The following is a 24,332-nucleotide window of genomic DNA, read 5'->3' as shown; positions in this document are numbered from 1 at the left end:
TCATTTGAACATCTCAGCGTACTATCGAGGTAAATTAACCTGAAACTACACAACAAAACTTAAAATAATAAATGTTGTTGATATTATTATGGCTCTCTGTGGCAAGCCGTTTTGACTTATTCTTAGGATATGCTTTATTGATTTCAACATTCAGCATTCATTATATTTCTTTCGTTTGAAATAACTGAATTGTTGATATCAACTATTTAATTGTTAACATCAAAAAGTATTCTTTATATAAAATTCTTAAATTAAATATTTTTTTTATATCAACAATTAACAGTTGTATGTTCAATGTTGGCAGTTGATATTGTTTACTGGTTGAAATGTGATAAGTAATGCTAGTAAAATGTGACTTGGGTTTATTTACTAACACAATAATGTATTTATTAATAATAGTTCAACATTTAGTAATCCATTTAATTTGAGCTTGTTAACATTATCTAAAGTATTGTGAGTATAACATTTATATTGGAACAAAAGTATTAGTTAATATTAATACACACACACACACACACACACACACACACATCTCTCCCGCGATTTATTCAGAAATTTACTCCCACACCGTAAGAAATCTGGCCGGCTCCCGCGGAACAGCAGTTATACCCGATAGGTCCCGAGTCCGACAGGTACATTTTGATTGACAGCTTTATACAGCCCAAACCCGTTCACAGCCTACATTAAAATGTGCTCATGCACACAGCTCTAATGCATTTTTTTTAAAGAATGAGTCATTTATATGTTTTAACATCATTTATTCGTAACAAGCGTAGACTATAGGCCACTTGAAAGTTGGAACAAAGAAATAAAATAAGTCCTACAGCTGTAACATCGTAACATCTCAGCACTCTATAGGTCTAGGTACACTTAGCCTTTAAATTAGCCTACACACCAATGAAATGAAATCTTGCTTAACAAATCAAATTAAAATAAACTCTAAATGATGACGGGTATTTTGGCAATAACGAAATTAAGATAAAGGCTGTGCAAGTTGTTTCTCCACTTCTCTTCACAATCTGGCATTAAGGCGGCGGTGAAGCTGAATAATAAAAGAATAATGCCACCATTAGCCTGTATACTCTGTCTACATTATGATTATATGGTTTAATTAATATTTATTTATAATTTAAAAACCCTTTACGCACCAAGATTAGGCTACGTGTGTTTGTGGAGGAACATTATTAAATCCACTGGCTTTAGCGCAGTCTCTCACTCATGGTGCGTCCAGCAGCTGAACACCCTTTCCTGCGGCTACAGGCCGAGATGCAGAGTTCTTATCCGGCTGATTTTGCAAGTTTTTGGTAGGATTGTTTGTTCATCTTCTACGGAAGCGTAGAGCTGCCACCCAGGTAAAAAAAAAAGAGCTTTATCACGTTTGTACAATATACTTTTCACGTTCTTACAAAATAATATCACGTTTGTACAATATAATATCACGTTTGTACAATATAATATCACGTTTGTACAATATACTTTTTACGTTCTTACAATATAATATCACGTTTGTACAATATAATATCACGTTCTTACAATATAATATCACGTTTGTACAATATAATATCACGTTTGTACAATATAATTTTACGTTTGTACAATATACTTTTCACGTTCTTACAATATAATATCACGTTTGTACAATATAATATCACATTTGTACAATATACTTTTCACGTTCTTACAATATAGTATCACGTTTGTACAATATAATATTACGTTTGTACAATATACTTTTCACGTTCTTACAATATAGTATCACGTTTGTACAATATAATATCACGTTCTTACAATATAATATCACGTTTGTACAATATAATATCACATTTGTACAATATACTTTTCACGTTCTTACAATATAGTATCACGTTTGTACAATATAATATTACGTTTGTACAATATACTTTTCACGTTCTTACAATATAGTATCACGTTTGTACAATATAATATCACGTTCTTACAATATAATATCACGTTTGTACAATATAATATCACGTTTGTACAATATACTTTTCACGTTCTTACAATATAATATCACGTTTGTACAATATACTTTTCACGTTCCTACAATATAATATCACGTTTGTACAATATAATATCACGTTTGTACAATATACTTTTCACGTTCCTACAATATAATATCACGTTTGTACAATATAATATCACGTTTGTACAATATACTTTTCACGTTCCTACAATATAATATCACGTTTGTACAATATTAGTAATCATTAAGCCAACTTTATTTTTGAAAAGCAGGCGCATATTACCGTTATCGTTTCAGATATCTTCTGGTTTAAGCCTGCAGCTAACATTACTCACAATATGAAGGATTTAATCCAGTAAATTTTAAAATAAAGTTCTAAATAATTAATTATTTAAGACATCATTGCATGCATTTATGTTTAACATTGTACTAGAATATCACTCACCGGAAAAAATGGAGACCCGTCTTGGACGGTCTGTTAGTACAATTAACTGCACAACAAGCCATATTATTTAATAAATGTAAGAAATAAAACCAACAAATTGAACAGACTGCATAAAACCATGTACAACTAAAGCACAAACACTGCAGAAGCCATATTCATTAGACGGAATTAGCAGACGTGACGCGACCACGCGGGCTAGCTGCAGCTGACAAACTGTCAATCACGGCTGTCACTCAAGTGACCACTCCCTTAATTATGCAAAAGAAAAAATCATTAATATAAACCAAACGAATAAGTTATAAAAAAATTCACCCCCCTCAGAGTTGTCATGAAGGGTAACGCTAGCTATATGCACTAAAACCATCAAATGTACCAGGCTTTAAACATGTTTTTATCAGCTGTAAAAAAGGCCAATTTCCCATTGCATTCAGAAATGACCTGCACTTCCTGGAGCCAGCCCCCCAAGGCGAGTCGATGAATTGCAGTTTTAGTTACTTCCGTATTGGCTTCACGAGGGAGAGCGGGATGTTGCCGCTTGGAGTTACTGTGAGCCTCCATCACAGTAGGTGGCAGTATGCACTTATAAACTGGTTCGTATACCCACCAATTAAACCTTATAAGAAGAAGATACTGCGCATGCTTAGTGTAGAATGTGTTCTGTCACTTTAAATGCTCTGTTCCTAAACCTGCTACTGCGCATGTACAACAGTGATATGGCAGAAAGAAAAAGCCATTATGTAAAGTTATGTGAACTGTTTGCTGTGCATAAGTAAAAGCTGTTAAACGTTATTATGGTCTCCTGGCTCGTCATCTAACAATGTCAGAAGTGGTCTGCATGGAATTCTGATGACGGCGGAAAAAAAGGTTTGTCCATCGGCAATATCGTTGAAAATTGGCGTGTTTTTGAACAGGAATTTGATATATTCATAGCTGCGGCACACTCAGAGAAAGAGACTCCCACAAAAGCATTCATACTGCTTAACCTGGCCGGCTTGGAAGCCATAGAGCGCGAGCGAACATTTGTTTATGCACCCGCGATATATATGGGTCAGGGTGATGACCGACGAATACACATACCGGCAGAATCACGCGAAGACCAGGAGTGTTTAAAACGCAAGTTTCGAGAACCTTGCAGTCCACAAACAAATATAACAATGGAGAGACACAAACACAATTCAAGAAATCAAAAGCCTGGTGAAACTATTGAGGCGTATGTGAGTGATTTGCGAAACAAAGCACAGAGTTGCAGATTTGGAGATTTGCAGGAAGAATTAATAAGGGATAGACTCGTGTGCGGAAAACTTAATGATGGAATGAGAAAACCTCTGTTGCGTGACAACGAGATGACATTAGCAAAGGCTATTGAAACATGCCAAATACATGAACTGACAGATCAGCACACCAAAGCTGGACCAAAACACAGCCTGTCAAATGTGGATAGTGTTCAACAAATGATAAAAAGAAATTCATTTCGTACTCCCAAACCCAGATTAGACAAGTTTGCTCCACAGCAAATTCATAATTGCAGCAATTGTGGAAGAAACCACGAAGCTAAACGGGAGAGATGTCCTGTGTATGGCCAGCAATGCCACAGGTGCAATAAATTGAATCACTTCCAGAAATGTTGCAAATCAACTAAAGTTCACAGTGCAAGAAATCTAAGAAAAACTGTGAATCAAATTGAAGTTTCTAAAACCTCCAATAGCAGTGAAGACTCCTTCTTTATAGATGGAGTTGCTCTGAATCATCAAAACTTGACTAATTTAGATTTAAAACAGCTGAAGAAAGCTGCAATATCTTGCACAGTCCAAATCAATAGAAAAACAACTAAATTGAAAATTGACACAGGAGCCTCATGCAACATCATGTCCTCACAAACATTTGCACACGTAAAGAAACATGAAAATCTGCAGGTGTCGAGCCATGTAAAGCTTGTTGCTTATGGTGGAGAGGAGATTCAAACGGCTGGATCCACTTTGTTACCTTGTCATCTGAATGGTCAGATCTATACTTTACAGTTCTACGTGGTCCAAAGGGATGTACAGCCATTACTTGAGCTCTCTAATTGTCTTTGGATGGGCCTCATTTCTCTCATTAAAGCAGTACACCAAGTCAGTCTAAAAGAAACAAGTTTCGCTCAACAGATCAACACAGAATATGCAGATCTTTTCCAAGAGGAAATAGGGAAACTTCCTGTGACATACTGCATGAAACTTGACAAAGAAGCTCAACCTGTTGTTCGTCCAGCACGCAGAATTCCTGCAGCGATGCAAAACAAGGTGAAAGCAGAGTTAGAAAAGATGGTTGCTATGGGGTTTCTCAGCCCTGTATCGGAACCTACTGACTGGGTATCATCTATGGTGGACACTCACAAGAAAAACTCATATGAAATAAGACTGTGCATTGATCCCAGAGACCTAAATAAGTTTCTGAAACGTCCACGTTACCCCATGCGCACAGTGGAAGAAGTGGCGGCGCAAATGCCGAATTCCACTGTATTTTCGGTGCTAGATGCTAAGAGCTCCTTTTGGCAGATTTCACTAGACCAAAAGTCGTCTCTATTTACAACGTTCAGTACGCCGTTTGGTAGATTTAGATTTCTTCGAATGCCCTTTGGTATTAATTCTGCCAGCTAAGTTTTTTAGCATGCCATGGAACAAATCTTTGCTGGCTATCCATGTGCAATCATAGTGGATGACATTGTAGTGGGTGGACATGGCGAAGAGAAACATGACGAAAATTTAAAGAAAGTGCTGAATCGTGCCCGTGAAGTAAACTTGAGACTGAATCCTCAGAAGTGTAAATTTCCTCTGTGAAGTGAGCTATGTGGGCCACATTTTCACAAATAAGGAACTACGAGCAGACCCAGAGAAGACAAAAGCAATCACAGAAATGCAGCCACCAGACAATGTTACTGCATTGCAACGTTTCCTGGGTATGATAAATTCCTTAGGAAAGTTCATACCGAATCTCAGTGAGCTGTCTGCACCCCTGCATGAGCTGACCTGTAAAAACACAGAATGGTGCTGGTATAAACAACATCAGGATGCTTTTGATAATCTGAAGCAGATGATTTCCAGTCCACCTACCTTAAAATACTATGACGTCCAAACACCTGTCACACTCACCTGTGATGCTTCCCAGTTCGGCATAGGAGCTGCATGTCTTCAGGAAGGTGCTCCAGTCGCATATGCGTCACGGACATTGACTTAAACAGAAGTGCATTATGCACATATTGAAAAAGAACTTCTGGCAGTGGTATTTGTATGTACAAAATTCAATGACTACATTTATGGTAAACAAAATCACATTGAAACAGACCACCAGCCACTAGTAACCATCCTCAAAAAGCCCATCTACACAGCGCCGGCCAGACTGCAACGTATGATGCTAAGATTGCAGAAATACAACTTTACATAAACATACAAGAAAGGGAAGCAGATGTACCTTGCTGACACGCTATCATGTTCCCCTAGAACAGGCCCAAATGAACCCTATGATGATTCAACTGACTTTGAAGTCATGTCAGTCCAGCATGTTTTATCTTTCAGGCTAAATGAGTTGCGCACTCACACTGCACAGGACCCAGTTCTTGAAGGGACAGAAGCTAGTGGTTCCTGAATCACTACGTACCCTAGTAGCAAAGAATTCTGGCCCAGATTTGGCATAAAGCTGGCACAGCAGGCATTCATCCGGCACTGGCATACTGCATGTGGGTCAAACATGGCCCGGGTTTGGCAGAGGTGGCACCGTCATTAAGGTGGCACACAAGATTTGGGCCAGATGAAAAATGTAGTATTTGGCCCAGATTTAAAAATTTGATAAGTGGGCCATGTGAGTTTGGCCAGTCTTGACACACATTTAAAATACACTAAAATCATTTTTGAGTAAAGAAAAAAAATTCTACCAATCAGGTCACTTTGAGAAAAAGCGTGCCCATAGTGTGCCTAAAGCGCATCACTCTATGGGTTTACCAATTTCATTGCAATCGTGACACACCAACCTATCTGGCCCAGTTCAGGCCCAGTTATGAGTTATTAACTTGGCTGAGACTTGGCCCAGATATGGTCCATGTTTGGCCCTTGTCTGGAAGCCAGATTTGGTCCTGTCATGTACCGTAATTCACTGCGGCATGTGGGCCAAGCAAAACCTGATTGTGTGGGCCAGAGCTGGGCCAGAGAAATTTTGCTATGTGGGTAGTGAATATATCACAATTATTCACAGAGGTCACCCTGGCCTTGAGGCAACTAAACGCAGGGCACGAGGTATTGTTTTCTGGCCTTCTCTGAACAAAGACATTGAAAATCAGTGCTGTTGTGCTCCATCTGTAACAGTCAGAGGTCCCATCAACAAAAAGAGCCTCTTCACTTACACTACATCCAAGATCTCCCATGGTCAACAGTAGCTACAGATATCTTTGAGTGAAATGGTCAACACTACCTTGTATTAGTTGACTCATATTTGGGATGGTTTGAAATTGATTTGCTTCGGGACATGTCCTCTAGCACAGAGATCACAAAACTAAAAAGGCACTTTTTTGTTCACGGGAGTCCAAACAAGGTCCTTACGGACAACGACACCCAATTCACAAGTCAACGATTTAAAGAATTCGCTGCAGCTTGGGATTTTACACACATCACCAATAGCCCAGAATATCTACAAGCTAATGGGCTAGCTGAGAGGGCAGTGCAAAGTGCAAAACAACTAATGGAGAAATCCAAAAGAGATGGATCGGATGTGTTTCAAAACTTGCTCAACATCAGAAACATTCCACGTGATCAGACTCTGGGTTCTCCCGCAGAGAGATTAATGTCTAGGCAGACTCGAACAACTCTACCAGTTATCAATCTGCCCTTGTGCCAGCCTCGAAAAACAATGTTTCTGTCAAGGAACAACTCTCGAGGAAGAGGCAATATCATAAGCAATACTATAACAAATCTAGTTAAGCACTGCGACCACTTTCGCAAGGTGAAGTAGTGAGAGAACATTGCACCTCACAAGAAACCAAGAAGAAACCATTTGTTGAACATTCAACAAAAGTTGTTCCCAAAACTCCTTACATAACCAAAGTTGGTTGTCTTTACAAATCAAACCCAAAATACATGGACTGAGATGAAAAGAAAACACTCAATCGCTAAGTAACAATACTGAATGTATGAAAGTTGTTTAAAGCTTAAAATTTGAGCTGTTAAAAGTTTTATAGCCTCTCTTTAAGCTCAGTTTACCTTTTAAAAACATTTCTCCAAAAAAAAAAAAAAACTAAAATTTTTATTTAGTTTGCTATGAAATAATCTTTTGTCAAGAAGAAACTGTCAAAGTTAAAGAAGGAGGATGTAGAATGTGTTCTGTCACTTTAAATGCTCTGTTCTTAAACCGGCTACTGCGCATGTAACAGTGATATGGCAGAAAGAAAAAGCCATCATGTAAAGTTATGTGAACTGTTTGCTGTGCATAACTAAAAGCTGTTAAATGTTATTATGGTCTCCTGGCTCGTCATCTAACAATGTCTGATCAACAGACAACTTAACTAAAGAGTGTGAGTGGCGTAGCTCCTATAGTGCATGGCATCATCAACCCGGCTCAAATCCAATGTCTGCTGAACTCATTCTTCTTTTTCTCTCTCCATTACATATCAGATTGGAAATACATTTATTTTAGATAGGACAGAAACAAAATATATTTTACTGTATTTTTCTCACAAAAACATCAGACACAATGACTACAACATGTAACTGATTGTAAAGTCAGTTGTCCAACTAACTCATCACATGAGTAAACACCTGTCACACAGAATTGCAATTTAAAAATCAGAACTCATCTGGTTCATAACTGGTTCACGGCCCACCCATGTTTTTTGGTTGTTTATCTCCCTCCATATTGTCCATTCCTCAAACAACTTAAGAAATTTTTTCTTCCTGGGGATGGAAAGCGCATGACCGAAATCCACACTTTTTTTTTTTTTTTTTTACTGTAACTGTATTCTGTAAATACTTCTGTTGATGTATATGTAGACCCCGTTATGTGAAACTTGTGTTGGTTGGGATGAACACTGTGCACACTGTCTTTTACAGTAAATTATATTTGGTCCCATGTATTTGTGTGCTTTTTATAAAAACAATATTTTGAAATATTTTACAATGCACTTCTGTAGGCCTATATGTACTGTCTGTAGTAAGTGTAACACTGGCTCTACAGGCTTTCATCTAACAGGTGCTTTGACTTTATTGTTCATTCTACCGTTGTTTCCTGGTCATATGATGAATTGTCTGTAGCTTGTACTCTCTGTTGTGAAACCACAGCCTTCAGGTTTCAGAAGGATTCAGATATTAGAGGGAATTAGGGGTAAGTTGCACCACTTTTTATTTAAATGCAAAGAAAAGAATTACAATTATATTTGTAAGTGTTTAGTGTCTATATTTATTTACATTATTTCTGGTATTTAAAGAAAACAAAGTTGTTGAAATGTTAATTAGTATTTTGATTTGAGTCACTGTCTGGACCTGCAATATCTAAAAGAAAGTATTTTAATTTATAAAGGAGATTTAAAGACTGATATTGTGGTTTTTTAAAGAATGATTTATAGAAGGCATCTACTAAAATGTAAACACTTTACACGACAGTAACTATTGTCTGTCATATTAAGAACAAGAGTCTTTTGATGAAATTTAAGAATCACAGTGCAGCTTTATGATACTCATTAAGTGTCATTTAAATCTTTTTACTTTGTCCTTCAAGCCACTAGCTTTGTTAGCAAGATTTTAGTAAGCACAAGTCTGACTTTCACAGGTTTCATTTTGACATGAATATATCCGTTCAGCCAACTGACAATGAAGCTTCAAAATGTTGATTGAGTTAACTGAAACTTGCATTTAGTAAGTGTATAAAACTACTTTGGAAATAAAACATTTGATAGAGACACCATAATAAGGCATTTTATGTTGCACTCGTAGGTTTTACAGATTGCCTGTTAACCAACAGAGAATAGAACAAGCAAAAAAAGTATAGCTGGGCTTTTGTTGATGAACGCAACATGACTTTACCCAGTAACTTTGAGATATTTATTGCACTTCAAGGGATAGTTCAGCTCTAAGTGAAAGTTTACTCAGTGTTTACTTGCAGTTCTTTATTCTGTTGAAAACAAAAGATGAAATTTTGAAGAAAGCAGGTTTCCAGCTTTCTTTTTTTGTGTTCTTCACTCAAACAGGTTTAAAAAAATGAACAGTGAGAAACTAACAGGATGTTCTATGTATTTATTTATTTATTTATTTAAAATGTCATGCGTATCTATAGCTGTAGTTATAATAGCTGACTATTTATAATGTCAAATTGCAACATATCTGACTATGTTTACAATAGTTTTAAGCTTTGTTTTCTTCATTCATTAATTTTCCTTCGGCTTAGTCCCTTATATATCAGGGGTCACCACAGAAGAATGAACCGCCGACTATTCCAGCATATGTTTTACACAGCGCATGCCCTTCCAGCTGCAACCCAGTAATGAGAAACACCCATACACTGTCACATTCACACATACACTATGGCCAAATTTGTTTATTCAATTCACTTACAGCGCATGTCTTTGGACTGTGGGGGAAACCTAATCACCTGGAGGAAACCCATGCCAACATGGAGAGAACATACAAGCTCCACACAGAAATGCCAACTAACCCAAACGGGACTCAAACTAGCGACCTTCTTGCTGTTAGGCGATAGTGCTCACCACTGAGCTGTCCACCTTTGTAATGTTATATTAGATATTTGTCCCCATGGATAATCATATTTCATGAATTCAGTTGCTAATTTAAACAAATGTAATATACTGCCTGTTAAAGTAATATGTAAAGCACAGCGTCTAGTCAACTGGACAGATCTCCACACAGCTGTTAGTGACCTGTATGCCATTACAGTCTTTCTGAAATTTTGCATCCTTCCCACCATGAGTGAAACGGATAAACCGAACTCCGGGTCCATACTCCTTAAAGACATGGCTCATCTGAAATAAAGCAGAACAGTAGTCAGTTTTAGTCAGTAACATTATTATTAAATAAACTATTAGTAAAATTCTGCTCACTTGACGCCATGGATAAACACCTCCTTTGGGAAAGAACACTTTCTCAGGCTCAAAGGTACAAACAGGGTTCATCTTCTGATCGAGCAACTCCACACAGATCTGATATTCACTTCTATGATCAGAGCGTGGAGCATACCTGTAGAAAAACAGGTCATGTGTGTAAAGCACATTAAACAAAGGTATTTAAGGTAGTTCCTGATTTAAATTTAGTTTGGATCTAATAATAAAAAACAATCATTTTCTCTTCATCATGTTATTTTAGAAATATAAGAAGAAACTGTTTTAATTATTGGGAATGGTGGTGATTGTATGGGTGTTGGCCAGATTGGGTAGCTATATATGAACAAAGGAAAATTAAGACCTGCTAATAAAAAGATTTAGGCCTTTTAACAACATTTTGGTAGATTTAGGACTTTTTAAGACCTAAAATTTAGCTTTTGAGATTTAAAACTTTTTAAGATCCCACGAACACCCTGTATATGCCAGTAATCATTAAAACATTAACGGGGTGGTCCACGGCGATATCATATTTTAAACTTTAGTTGGTGTGCAATGTAGCAATGAACGAATTTTTGGGGCGATGCCCAGCGCCATGCATTTTAGAATTCGCAAGTCAGCGGCTGTCCGCGGCGCCTAGCCACGACTCATGTAGGGGAGAATCACGTCAAACTTATGAAATGTGAGGGCTCATGGAATCAACTTAAAGGTGAGTAATGGACTGTCTTTGACAGCTTGTGACATTATATATCATCTGACACATTATACAATTACATGGACACCAATACTCTGATTTTAATATGATTAAGACAATACTCTGATCACGAGTCTACTACGCAGTTTGTGTCTGTGGTCTTTTAAAATAATCAAAAATCACTGTTTACGGAGGAAGCATTTATAGGCTGGGGACGCAATGATGTTAATGGGTCTATGTGCTATAACATGTAACTGAGAATCGTGAATGTAACATTCAAAAAGCAGCTCATGTAAACACCTGAATCAAATTACTGACTTATTCTGATTAAGGCAAATCATTAGATCACTGATGTCCATGTAAAAGTAGTAACAAGCCCCAAACCAGAAAAAAGGTTTTCCCTGATTTTGATGACAGCCTTTCCACAGGTTAGTGGTAAGCAAATGTAATGTTTAAATCTTGCATTTATGCTAACAAACAAATTATCGAAAGAAATATATTAAAACAATTCAAATATATAAAACATGAATTGATGTTTACTTTGAACGTGTTATAAATATACATTTATATTGTTCAATTATAATGATTATTTATATATATATATATATATATAAAAAATTGATATATATTTATATATATATTTATATATATATATATATATATTTTTTTTTTTATATAAATATATATTTATATATATATATATATATATATAAATATATATAAATTTTTTATATATATATAAAATATATATAATATAATATAATATATATATATATAAAAAATTGATATATATTTATATAAATATATAAATAAATATATAAATATATATATATATATATATATATATATATATATATATATATATATATTTTTTTTTTTTGTCTTTAATTTTGTGGCTAAAAAGTATCGGTTCAGGCATCGTTTTGGCACCAGTTTCGTTTTAAAAGTATTGATTTAGCACTGGTATAGAAAAAAAACCCAAACGATACCCAACCCCAGTAAAGGCTGATTTATACTTCTGCGTCAAACACCGGCGTATGCTACGGCGCTGACGCATAGCCCATCGCCGTGGCCGTCGCCGTCACTGACGTGCACCTCTCAAAAATTGTAACTACACGTCGCAACAACGCGTAGCGCAAGCTCTGTGATTGGTCGGCTTGCTAGCGCCGACGAGTCTGGGCGGGACCGAGAGCCGCGCGAATGGCGCGAGCGATTGTTTACAAGTGTGGAGTCCCGTGAAGGAGCTCCGGATGGAAAGTTTTGTTCTTTGTTTACCTCATGGTTAAAGTTGTTGCACGTCCGCTGGATCCTGCCTCAAAATGAGCGAGTTTGAGTCACTTGTACATCCAGGAAGTGTTCAGAATAGCAAAACAGAAGCAAAGAAACTCGACACAGAGGAACATTTACACCTCACTGCCCACTAGCGTTTCGGAAGTGTTAATGCAGACCAACGGAGACAGCGCGCAGAAGTATAAATGCCCAACCACGCGCGTTGCCTGCGCCGTGAGTTGCGCCGGTCACAAGACGCAGAAGTATAAACCAGGCTTAACTAAGGGCATGTCAGAGGTGCTGTTATGTTATAGCAGAGATAGAGCTAACATGCTGTCCAAGCGCTGCTATTTCCACAGAGCTTCGTCTGTTTCTGTATTTGGGCTTTCAGAGGACACGACACAAAGACAGAAGTGCTTACAGTTCAATATTAATTATGTTCCAGAGAATCATAAAATACACAGCAAGCATGATTTGAAAAACATCTTCCAGAATCTCTCCCAGTTCAGTGCTGGATTCGGCTAAAATCTCCTCAAAGCAGAAGCTGTGATCCACAACCTGTAAGTGTTTTTTTTTTGTTAAAATTGATCATGACATGTACAGTGTCTATCTAGTGTTAACGGTATGCTGTAGCAACGATGTAAACAACAGGAAATGCTGTTTTGCACCGCAAACGATTTAGCTACTAATTCATATTTATCAGTCAAACTGCTGTAAACACACACACACACTTCACCGGCATGTGCAGCCTCTCTCAATGTGTGTGCGTGACTTTGCATTGCTTCTCTTTAGGCAGATTTTTCATGCGTTTTACATTTCAGATAATGAAGTCGCAAAAGATATGCGGATGATTCATATAACTTGCACATGCATATTCCAGATATATGTGAAAGACGTTGTGTAATGCATTGAGTTAAAAAAATACAGGAGAGCTCGTCTAACTCGTGTAGCAGCAGAAAAATAAATCAAGTGCTTTATTCTTCCGTCAGCAATATTACGATATATTACAGAAAAAAACTTAATCCAAGCATCAGAGAAAAAGAAAAAGTCCCATGCACATGTGCTTGTTACACACGTCTACAGAAAGTTCACACATTCTCACACACACACACACACACACACACACACACACACACACACACACACACAATGGCGATGTCTCTTAAAGGAGCCGCAACCCATTTTCACTTGTTACAGGCACTTGTCAGATTTTATTATAGAGCAGGCAGGAGGTTGACTGAGGTTTACACAGCAGAAAAGTGCGTGCTTGTAGGTGTAATATCTCAGCACTTTATCACATCCTCCAACCCACCAGGGGGCGCACATATTGCCCTATACTCCTCAACATTAGATGGCAGTAGTGACTCTTGTTCCTCTAAACTCTCTTGTAATCAGCGTAATCACCACCACCTGTTTTTTGCTTTATATAAGACTGCTTTGTATCCTGCTCTATGTTCAGTCCTGAACCCAACCTCTTGCTGCCTCGTCCAGTTTCCAGTTAAGTTGTTCTCAAGACTTTTTGCTTGCTATTTTGCTGTTTAATTGTTATGAGACCCTCGTGTCTATTTTATTTTGTATGTATTTTTAGGAAGCTCGGCTTCCCTATTTTTGTTGTACTTTTTCAACCCTGGCTGTAGAGAGATATTATCTCCTTTTTGTCAAATTCACTTCAGTAAAGGCTGCATTATTTTTTGGAAATTCATACGTTGTGGACTAACTTTGTTCCTCCTCTGCTCTTGGGCCACCAGTTGCTGGCTTGGCTCATCTAGTAAGAACTACTGCTAACCACACCGTAGACGCGGGTTCGATCCCCACTCAGATCATTACAGTAGGGGTGTGACATGGAGCCAATACGTGAATTGCAGCACATTATGACAGATGACCTATCACTAGGTCACTTGAGGGCGGGCCTTTCAGAAGAACTAGGAAATATATCAGTGGTTTTCATGTTAGCTGAGTAGCTGTGCATAATCAAAGTAAGATAAATGAAAAAAAATATTTCCTTTAAGTGAAACATGAGCACACATTGCTTTGCATCTTATAAACACAACCAAGCCTTAAAATTACTTTCTGGACCACCCCTTTAAGTAAAGATCATGTTCCGTGAGGTCATTTTGTGGTAAATTTCTTACTGTAAATACATCAAAACTTCTGATTAATACTATGCACTGCTAAGCACTTTTTCTGATTTTCTTATTATTTAGTTTTTTTTTTAGAACCCGGCATCAGACAGTTTCATCTCATCCCATCCAGCAGTCACAGGGCGTCAATATGACATCACACTGACATTGTACCCCAACATTGTGGGGTAAATGAAAATCAGGTTGACGCCAGAACCCAACGTCCTAAAATCAATTAAAAATCAACATTTAATGATGTTACAGCTTGACATTGTGTGGACATCACCACTATGACGTCTATCAGACGTTGGATTTTGGTAAGCATACCTGATGAATAAATCTCAGTACTTGACGTCAATATGACATTGGTTTAAGATGTTGGATTTTGGTCACTTTCCAATACAACCTATAATAAACCAAATATCAACATAATTTGACATCAAAATAACATTGTCTTTAGACGCTGGCTAGACGATGAGTTTTGGTCACCTGATGTCACGACCTAACTCTAACATATGAACATATTTTGATGTTGTGTGCCTGCTGGGGGCACATAAAGCTTCCCTGGAGTCTGAATAAGAAAAGTAGAAGACAAAAAGTGAAGTAATGTTTCACATTTGTGACAGGACGCAAAAATCTTTAAAGTATGTAGAGCCAATCTGAACAACTTGATTAAACACACCTTACACTCTTTTCCTACTCATCCACACAATGCGCGTAATATAATATAATTGTCTGTTAAATATTACAACTTAATTGAAAAACCTTCTTTCACAAACCACTTTTAGGTTATAGTCAAAATGTATTAAACATGTCAGACTTTGTCAGCATTTGCAGCTATAACAGAAAAATTTACATTGTCATAGCGAATTATATTCAAAACCTTAACGAAAACTCAAGATATAATAATAAAATTAGGTGAGCACATGGAATTCTAAAAAAGACAGTTTTTATTTACAAAATCGGTGGCTTTCAAAATACTGTATTTCGATGGCAAATTTCCTTAAATGGCTAAAAAAGTCCCCCTTTCATCAATGTTTTAAGTGGTAATAAGCTTACTAAATAATAAAGAATATACTTTAGTACTTGAGCCCTAAACATTGCAGCTAGATTGAAGATTTATTTTGCCTCTATTGTGTAGGAAACTTGACAGAAAGAGTGGAAAGGAGTGGATAGTACCACAAGCCAAGACTAAATCAAGCTTATGTAGATACTTCCAAAAGAGACAAAACATTCATCACAAAGATTATTCACAGACAGCTCATTCACAAGAATTATTCTCATTTACGGAATCCACCAATTCAGATACTGTAGTACAAACAGAGAGTTTGTGTGAACGCTCACCAGTCTGAGATTTTGATATGAGGTTGCCGTTGATCCATAAACATATCACTGTAGCCCTCTTTCTGCAAATCAATCAGCTGTTGCTTCAAACACAACCTGAGAACAATTATTTTGGTGACAAAATGTGAATGGAATTAGTGCATTTATAATGTTGTAACATTGATTAAAGTAAAGGATGTAAAATATCAGATATACCCGTAAGATGTTACAAAACATGTATCGACCGGAAATGTTCGCATGTTTTCAGCTGTCACCCATTGGTGGCCTCTGTTTTCGACAAGCTCCCATTCTTGAAGTCCAGCTAATAAGTACACCAGAAAAGACATGTTACTTAAAGCTAGTGACGCTTATTGTTGTATTAAGTATATTGTTGTATTAAGTTAAGTAAGTATATGAAATTACCTTGTGCGCTGGGATTCTTGATCAAATTACGATTTATGAATCTGGTGCTTTGTGTGGAAAAAGAAGGTACGTTTTAAATGTGGACAACTGTATATTACTAAACATAACCTGTATTAGCTCATTTCACATTAACTTTAAGTACCTCTTCCAAGCAGCAGTACCAACTCTTAATATGTAGTTCAATCAAAAGTGAAAATTCTGTTATTAATATGTCATTCTAATTCCCTGAGACTTTCACTCATGTTTGGACTACAAATCAAGATATTTTAGATGGTATCCAAGAGCTCACCATCATCCATGCACAGTAATGGTCCCAACAAAGTAAAAAAACAAAAACAAAATTGGACTCAGTGTCAGTATGGGGCACGCATTCAGGAGAGCATGTTGTGCTCCGTCATGCTGCTGATGTATTACATTGTATGTGCCTGTGCTTTATATCAAACAGAGGAAGTTATGTGCAGGCTTCCGGGGTATACATTAGTGCACAGCGTTTATGAAAGTGCGCCCTATACTGACACCAAGGAGAAGAAACTGTTGAATAAAGTCTTAAGTCTTGGTTTTGTATTCATGTAGCTTTATAATAATCAGGTTGAACAAGGTTTAACACCACTTAAGACACATGGACTGTTTTTAAAATGTGTTTGGAACCTTTTCTTGACTTTGAACAAGTCAGAGCTATTGTGGTCTATGGAGGGTCAGGGAGCCCTCATATTCCATGCAACATTTCTGAATTTTTCTACCTAAATTGTTCCAATTTGCACTTTTTTTTCATTGTTAATGTTTTGTTTCACAATAAATGGCTCCAAGCATTGTTTTTCTGCATTCTGCATTTACTTTTTTAAAAAGTAATAAAAAATGTTTTAGAAAGCTCCACCTCTCATCATCTGGACAGATCTCCACACTACTGTTAGTGACTCTGATTCCATAATGACCTGCCCAGTAGTGTGTATCCTTTCCTCCGTGAGTGAACCTGATAAATCGAACTCCAGCTCCATAGTTTTTAAAGACATGTGCCGTCTACAATAGAGCAGAACAAACAGGGACAGTTAGGCTTTGACTGTTCATTTGATTATAGATAATTGGACATATCTGTGGTGCCCAAACTCGGTCCTGAAGGGCTGGTGTCCTGCAGATTTTAGCTCCAACTTACCTGCATGGATGTTTCTAGAAAGCCTAGTAAAAACTTGATTTGCTAACCCAGGTTGTCTTTTTGACGATGGAAGTAAAACTTTGCTGCACACCCTCCAGGACCAAGTTTGGGCACCCTTGAGGCCATTAAAAAACTTAAAACTTGTAAAATGTTATTGTGAGTTTTTCATTTCATAAGGTTCTTGTTGCAGCATAGATTATGTAATTAGTGTGAGTCCTTCTATATAGTGTGTCTTAATCAGGCAGTGTACATCATTGATTTAAAACAAACCAGATGTTAAACAGGCTTATTCAAAATTTTAAGTGCCCGTGCATATAGCCTATTGGACCTTCTGTATTACTTTACTTACTTGACACCACGGCTGAGAGTTCCCAAAGTGAAATACAACTTTTTCAGGCTCAAAGGTACTGATGGGTTTGTTCTCCTGATCAAGCAACTCCACACAGATCTGATACTCACATCCACAATCAAAACGTGGTTCATACCTGTGCCAGACAAATATAAAATTAATGTGACACAAACAAAATCGTAAGTTCAAGGCACTTGAAAAGTAAATGGAGAAAGTTAAAAAATGTTTAAGAATTCCTGAACCAAAGAGCCCCGACACATCAATTACTGCTGAAGCACTTTTTGTTTGATTCTGGATTTATAAAATAAATGTTTTCTTTTTAACAAAGCTGTGCATTCATAGTAAAGCCTATTTGAGTTTAAAGCTTATACAGTGTTTTTTAACAACCCAGGCTCATTCTGAAATCGTAGTCCTGTGGACGTTTCTAGAGACCGCGAATTATGTCTCGGGAGGTATGTATTTTTGCAGTTTTTGTTTTCACAAATCCCCAAGAAGCTGCTTTGTGTGCTTTTTCGCATCTCAAATGTCTCTCGCGAGTGCCGCTCGCGCTGCTGCTGACCGGCTGAATGATTGACTGGGCGACTGGTCAATCGACGCACACACCCTCCTCCTTCCCTAAACCCAACCAATTTTACCGATTGATCCGCCCACCCATTCACTTCCCCTAAACCAAACCGATGGTTTAAAATAAAGCAGTCCAGAAAAAAAAGCCCTCGTCAGATTTTTTTACCACGTTTTTGGATTTTACCACATTCTCACCCTGTTGTTCACTCGTTCGTTTTATTCTTTGTATTCTGTTTTTGTCTTACCTGATTTCTGGAACCGCTCTTCCCCGGACTCAAACCCGGTCGTCGTCATCAACTCCTTCTCTGCGTCTTAAGTCCGCTGACGTACACTATGAGCTAACCGGACAAACTGGTTGTGGCGGGAAAGCCCTCCACGCGGAGGTAAGCAGTCAGACAGTGAGCACCAAAAGGAAAGGCGTCATACCGCCCTGTATCGTTCACTTAATGAAATGCAGCCATACATACCTCCAGCTACGTAATTTGCGGTCTCCAGAAACGTCCGCGGGACTACATTTTCAGAATGAGCCTGGGTTGGTTTATAAAGGAACAGTTCCAGCAAAAATGAAAATTCAAGTCAATAGTGTTGTAATATTGCCTGTTAGAATTTCCCTATTCCTAAGGTGTTTGTTTTTTAATGTTTAGTCCAAAGTCAAAATAGCTTGGAACAACAGGAAGACAGAATACATAGGTGAACCATTCATTTAATGACATATTTAAATATGTGTATAACAGAGGCCGGGTAGCAAAGTGTTATGCAGGTAAACCTCTCTCCTCTGACCTCTAAAGGTGGTGTAGCGACAGACGCTATAGGCCATGGTCTTTAGTCTCCCTGTTAGAGCAGCCGACTTCAAGCCAAAGAATAGCCATTTCGATCCCAGTTCAGAGCGGGTTTGGTGCAGAAGGACCGGTGGGTTACATGTGGGGGATCATCCGGGATGGGAGTGAGGTTTAGGGGGGTGAGTGTAACGAGGCCAGCTCGGGAGAGAGCCCTGAGCTCAAAAGGTCCTTGAGCCCTGGGCTCCCTCCCGTTTGCAAGGCGAGAGGGGAGCCTTGAGCTCAGGCAGATCTCGACAACTCCACTCTTGATAAGAGCTGATGACTAAAATGAATGCTATGAAGAGATATGCTGCAGGGGGAGGGATTGACTGTAGTGCTAAATCTAGATTTATCAATTCATTTGAAGTGTATGTTTTTGGAATGTGGGAGTAAACCGGAGAACCCGGGGAAAACACACGCGAGCACAGGAAGAACATGCAAACTACACACAGAAAAGACCGCCGGCCTGTTAAAGGACTAGAACCGGTGTAGTATGCTGTAAAGCAACAGTGCTAATCACTGGGCTACCATGCCACCCTATGGAGGGAAAGGTAAAGAGGTAGGGGTGGAAGGGGGGGATTCTTCAAATCGAAGATGACTGTAGTGAAAAAACACTGGCTCTTTATAGTGGGTTAGGAATGGCCTGATTGGTGGATCATACATGCTAATGCAGAACCAGCCGTGTTCAATCATAATCACGTGATCCTCTTGAAATTAGTTTATGAATAAACTTCACCAAGCGACAGACATTAGACGCCATGGTCTTTAGTCTCCTTATTAGAGCAACCGACTCCCATGCATAGAATTGCCGGTTCAATCCCAGCTCAGAGCACGTTGAGTGCAGTTAGACCAGTGGGTTACAAATGTTTTACATAAAACAAAACTAAGAAAAATATATTTGAATGAATACTCGCCAGTCTGATATCTTGATATGAGGTTGCACCTGATCCATGAAAGTATCACTGTAGCCTTCTTTTTGCAAATCAATCAGCTGTCGCTTCAAACATAACCTGAGAACAAAGATTATTGCTGATTGGTGTTTAATTATTGATTTATTATTTAATTGCAACACTGACTGAAATTTAAGGATCTAAATGATCAACCGTACCCAAAAGACGTTACAAAGCATCTGGTGACTGTGTCTGTAAGAGGTTTGCTATTTTCTGCTGTCACCCAGCAGCCGCTTCCACTATGTACCATCTTCCATCCTTGAAGTCCGTCTAATGAGAACATAAGAGAAGTTACTTAATGCAAAATAGAATGATTATAGCAACAGTCTTATTGTACAGTCTTCACCTTCTGCACTGGGATTAATCAGCAAGTTGGATTTCGTGCATCTCAACCTACAGGTGGAAACAAACTAAAAGGTTACACAATATAAAAACATTCTGCTGTACTGAAACACAATTAACGGACATCAAACTTGTGAACCATAAATGTCTTGCAGTGAAGTGTCTTGTTCTTACAGGTTTATTTGTTTTGTCCCTAACAAATTTACCTTCTTCGTGTACGAGAAGGCACAGTCATTTTAATCTTTTTGACTTGAGATTTACGATCTCTTTCACTTCCATTCATTTTTGAACGTTAAAACAGCTCGCTATGCTGCTTGATGTTGCAAACTGATATTTTCTTATTATATTATTCTGCTTTGTCTGTATAGTCAAGCAAACACTTGCTTGTATTCTTAGTCATTTCTCCCATAGGCAACTGAATCGGAAGTTCTAAAACAAATCGCAAAAACGAGCACACTTCCGCATTGAAGAATAAGGTCAGTAGTGTTTTTGTGATGAGTCATCAGTCAGACATGTTGAAAATCTGTTAGCGAAGCCATTGAACCAAATGAAACTTGGACATTTTGCTGATTATTGCTGCTGAAAATGATCAATTATTGTCATGTTTTGGTCTGTACTAATCAGACCAAAGAAACAAAAACAAAAAAACATTTGTAGTACTAAAGATGAACAAAATTCACAAACAAATCAAAAAGAAAACATCCTATTTATTAAATCAGTTTGAACATTTCAGTTTTCCCTCTTACCAAGAGGTTCTCTGACAGCTTATATGCATTTTCCCATGGATTAGACAGCATAAGCAGAACAATGTATTCGGTAGTAAATTACTGTGCAATCCAATGCTGGTATTTACATCCAAGTATCTAGATTATGACAGAGCATACAGGTAACTGACTATATCTGTAGGAGCCATTTGGCAACTGTTCATTGTTCCACTAGGTGGGGCTCTCTAAACAGGCTTTATAAGCATTCACACAGAGAGACACACACACTTACACACAAACAAACGTGCACACACAGCCATATACACACACACATTCATTCATGCTTTAGCATGACGGTTTGTTTTGTTTGTAAGTCACGATATGTGGCAGTGTTTGACTTCTACGAACGGAAACTTACCTGGAAGGAAATTTGTGAACTATTGGAGTTTGCAACTGCAATAAACATAATTATCTACGGGCACAAGTAAGACTGTTCATTTACACTTCATCAGCCAGAGGACAGTGTGCGTCAGCTGGGTGCCTGTCTAACAACATCTCAGGGACTTCAAGCAATAGGCTTAGCCTCTACAATATCATAACATGAATGAAACTCCATATATGGTAAATGTGATTATTTCCCAATAAATACAGTAAGGGCTACTTATGTAAAAAAATTTCAAATTGTTTTTGAGAAGCGTTTATTTTTTTTTACTTTATTTTTACATTAGACACATAAATGATCACTGTTTTAATCTACTGGCATCGAATGCAAAACACATTTTCATGGATGGTTACTTGGCGCCATCATGAATATCACTTTAAACGTAAACCATTGTCAGTAATAGAGCAACAATGATCATGAGTTTGAGAAAGGCACATCTGTTTCATATCAGTTTATTTGTGGCTTGTCTATGTGTCTAGTGAGCTGCATCAATAGCTTTGTGGTTCAGAGGTAAAGTTATATGTCAAGTTATTATGAGTTTAATCAAATGAGTTTTATCAAAGCATTGTGTTTACTTAATGTGTAGTTCAATGAGAATACTGCCAAAATCCTATTATAATTATGAGAGTGCATGTAAACATACTAATTTACTGCACTTTAAAATGCTTTAAGGGTGCTTTTACACCTTTCTATTTAGTTCGGTTGAATCGTACTAGTTATTTTTCCTTCTTGGTGCGGTTTGTTTGGACAGGTATAAATGCAGCAATCAAACTCGAGTGCGCACCAAAAGGGGACCAAAATAACGTATCGAGACTTGCTTGAAGAGGTGGTCTCAGTACGCTTTTAAACGAACCCTGGAGAGTATGATCCGTACTAAAACAGACCCAACCACAAAAAGTACTGCACCTTTTGGACTAATCCAGCTACCGTAGGCTGATGCGCTGTGCATTACGGGACATGGAGGAAAAATATTTGTTGACAGCACTTTACCAACAGAGAGTTAGTTGGTAATATTTCCGGAAGATGAGCATGTCGCAGTTTAGCTAAATTAATTAACGCCTCCTCCTGAAGTGACGAGCGATGCATTTAAACATTGTTTTCCAGCCGCGGCCGCTCTTTATTCTCGAAATGTATAGTTTGTCTAAAGCAGGGATACAATCAGCCAGCGCAGTCGTCCCTCCATAGTAAAAAGTGACATTTTGTCTCTGCCGGTTTTGTTTACTTGCGGGAGTTCATTGGCATTTTCTCCCACATGAATTCTGACCAATCAATAAGCAGTTTAGGAACTATGTTTAACAACATCAGGCCAATTAAAGATGTGGATTTTGTCAGATGACTGCATTTTGGTTCTTTTCAACTGGTTCGGACCAAAGCCAGCAGTGTGGTGTGAAAAAGACCCAAAGACGGCAGAAAATGCAACAATGTATCATTTATTGCCCTTGGTCCGACCAAATAAAGCGAATTACAGATGTAAAAGTACCCTAAAAGTCCTCATCTGAGAACCTGTGAAATCCTTCTGGAAAGTTGTACCTCTCTGCAGCTGGACAGATCTCCACGCTGCTGTTAGTGAGTCTTATTCCATTATGGCCCCTCAAGAACTGTGCCGACCCACCATGAGTGAAACAGATAAACCGAACACCAGGTCCATAATTTCGAAAGACACACGTTATCTGAAATAAAGCAGAACAAACACGGTATGGTTAAGCTTTGACTATTAGTTTGAGTAACTGAACCGTCAGTATTTTCTACTCACCTCACACCATGGATAATTGTCCCCATCTAGAACCATTCTATACGGATGATAGCTACTAATGGGTTGCATCTCCTCATTAAGCAGTTCCATAAAGACCCGATACCTAATTCCATAAGGAGCAGTTGTGGTATACCTGCAGATAAGACAACAAACAAATGTGTTTCTGTTTTTATTTTAGAGCCTAATTTAAAACAGGAACAGTGTTATACCCAAGCGGCAACATCCCGCTCTCCCCAGTGAAGCTAATACAGAAGTAACTGCAATTTATCGAAATTCCGCTAGTCCTGGCTCCATAATAGAGCACATTTCTAATGATCCCAATGTTAAAATGGCCAACTTTACAGCAGAAGAAAAAGGTGTTTACAGTCTAGTACAAAAAAGGATTTTGGTGCATATAGCTCAGGGGTGGCCATCCCTGTTCCTGGCGAGCCACCTTCTTGCAGATTTCAGTTGCAACCCATATTAAACACACCTGAACCAATTAATTAGGACCTAAACACCACGTGATAATTACAGGCAGGTGTGTTTGATATAGGTTGCAACTGAAATCTGCAGGTGGGTGGCTCTTCAGGAACAGGGTTGGCCACCTCTGATATAGCTAATATTACCCTTCATTAAAACTGCGAGGGGGTGAATTTTTTTTATAACTCGTCTGTTTAGTTTATATTAATTTATATTAAGTCTGCATAATTAAAGATGGGGCCACTTGAGTGACAACCAGCGAGACCTAGCTGTCACTTAAGTCACCTCACATGATTGCGGCTGATTAGCCGCTTAATTCATAAATCATAAAGCATATAAATCATATTTTTGTTTTAATTTTTTTTATGTGGCTTTACACTGTCAGTTGCCTTTTGGAATTATTTCCTACAATTACCAGATAATATAGCATGCTGTGTTCACCTAATTGTGTTCACAAACCCTTTAAGTGGCC

The 24,332-nt window shown here is 37.9% G+C and overlaps 1 protein-coding gene and 1 long non-coding RNA gene across 9 annotated transcripts in view; one reads left to right on the top strand and one right to left on the bottom strand.

Annotated features, from left to right (window-relative positions):
• Positions 1-9,664: 9,664 nt before the first annotated feature.
• Positions 9,665-24,332, bottom strand: part of fbxo44.8 (F-box protein 44, tandem duplicate 8) — a 29,436-nt gene continuing 14,768 nt past the window's right edge. For 4 of the 8 annotated variants that reach the window (XM_073938754.1, XM_073938753.1, XM_073938755.1 and 1 more), the window contains 12 exons: positions 23,399-23,531; positions 23,176-23,315; positions 20,504-20,550; positions 20,316-20,427; positions 20,122-20,217; positions 17,826-17,961; positions 17,201-17,343; positions 16,327-16,373; positions 16,120-16,225; positions 15,925-16,020; positions 10,501-10,636; positions 9,665-10,422 (listed from right to left, as the gene is read on the bottom strand). In XM_073938754.1, the coding sequence (XP_073794855.1) occupies positions 10,282-10,422; positions 10,501-10,636; positions 15,925-16,020; positions 16,120-16,225; positions 16,327-16,373; positions 17,201-17,343; positions 17,826-17,961; positions 20,122-20,217; positions 20,316-20,427; positions 20,504-20,550; positions 23,176-23,315; positions 23,399-23,531 (1,333 nt within the window). In that variant the 3' untranslated portion in view covers positions 9,665-10,281. Of the gene's footprint in view, positions 10,423-10,500; positions 10,637-15,924; positions 16,021-16,119; positions 16,226-16,326; positions 16,374-16,887; positions 16,985-17,066; positions 17,344-17,825; positions 17,962-20,121; positions 20,218-20,315; positions 20,428-20,503; positions 20,551-23,175; positions 23,316-23,398; positions 23,532-24,332 lie in introns of those variants that run through there. The other 4 variants (XR_012398429.1, XR_012398430.1, XR_012398431.1 and 1 more) reach the window with 2 other exon arrangements.
• LOC141380472 (uncharacterized) lies at positions 12,076-16,367 on the top strand. The gene is made up of 3 exons (XR_012398434.1): positions 12,076-12,189; positions 12,735-13,733; positions 14,293-16,367. It is a non-coding gene; the product is annotated as an uncharacterized lncRNA (long non-coding RNA).

The sequence above is a fragment of the Danio rerio genome, chromosome 23 (assembly GCF_049306965.1).
Source record: "Danio rerio strain Tuebingen ecotype United States chromosome 23, GRCz12tu, whole genome shotgun sequence".
Taxonomy (NCBI): domain Eukaryota; kingdom Metazoa; phylum Chordata; class Actinopteri; order Cypriniformes; family Danionidae; genus Danio; species Danio rerio.
Note: the sequence above shows the minus strand (reverse complement) of the source record. Positions and strands in the feature narration are given on the sequence as shown.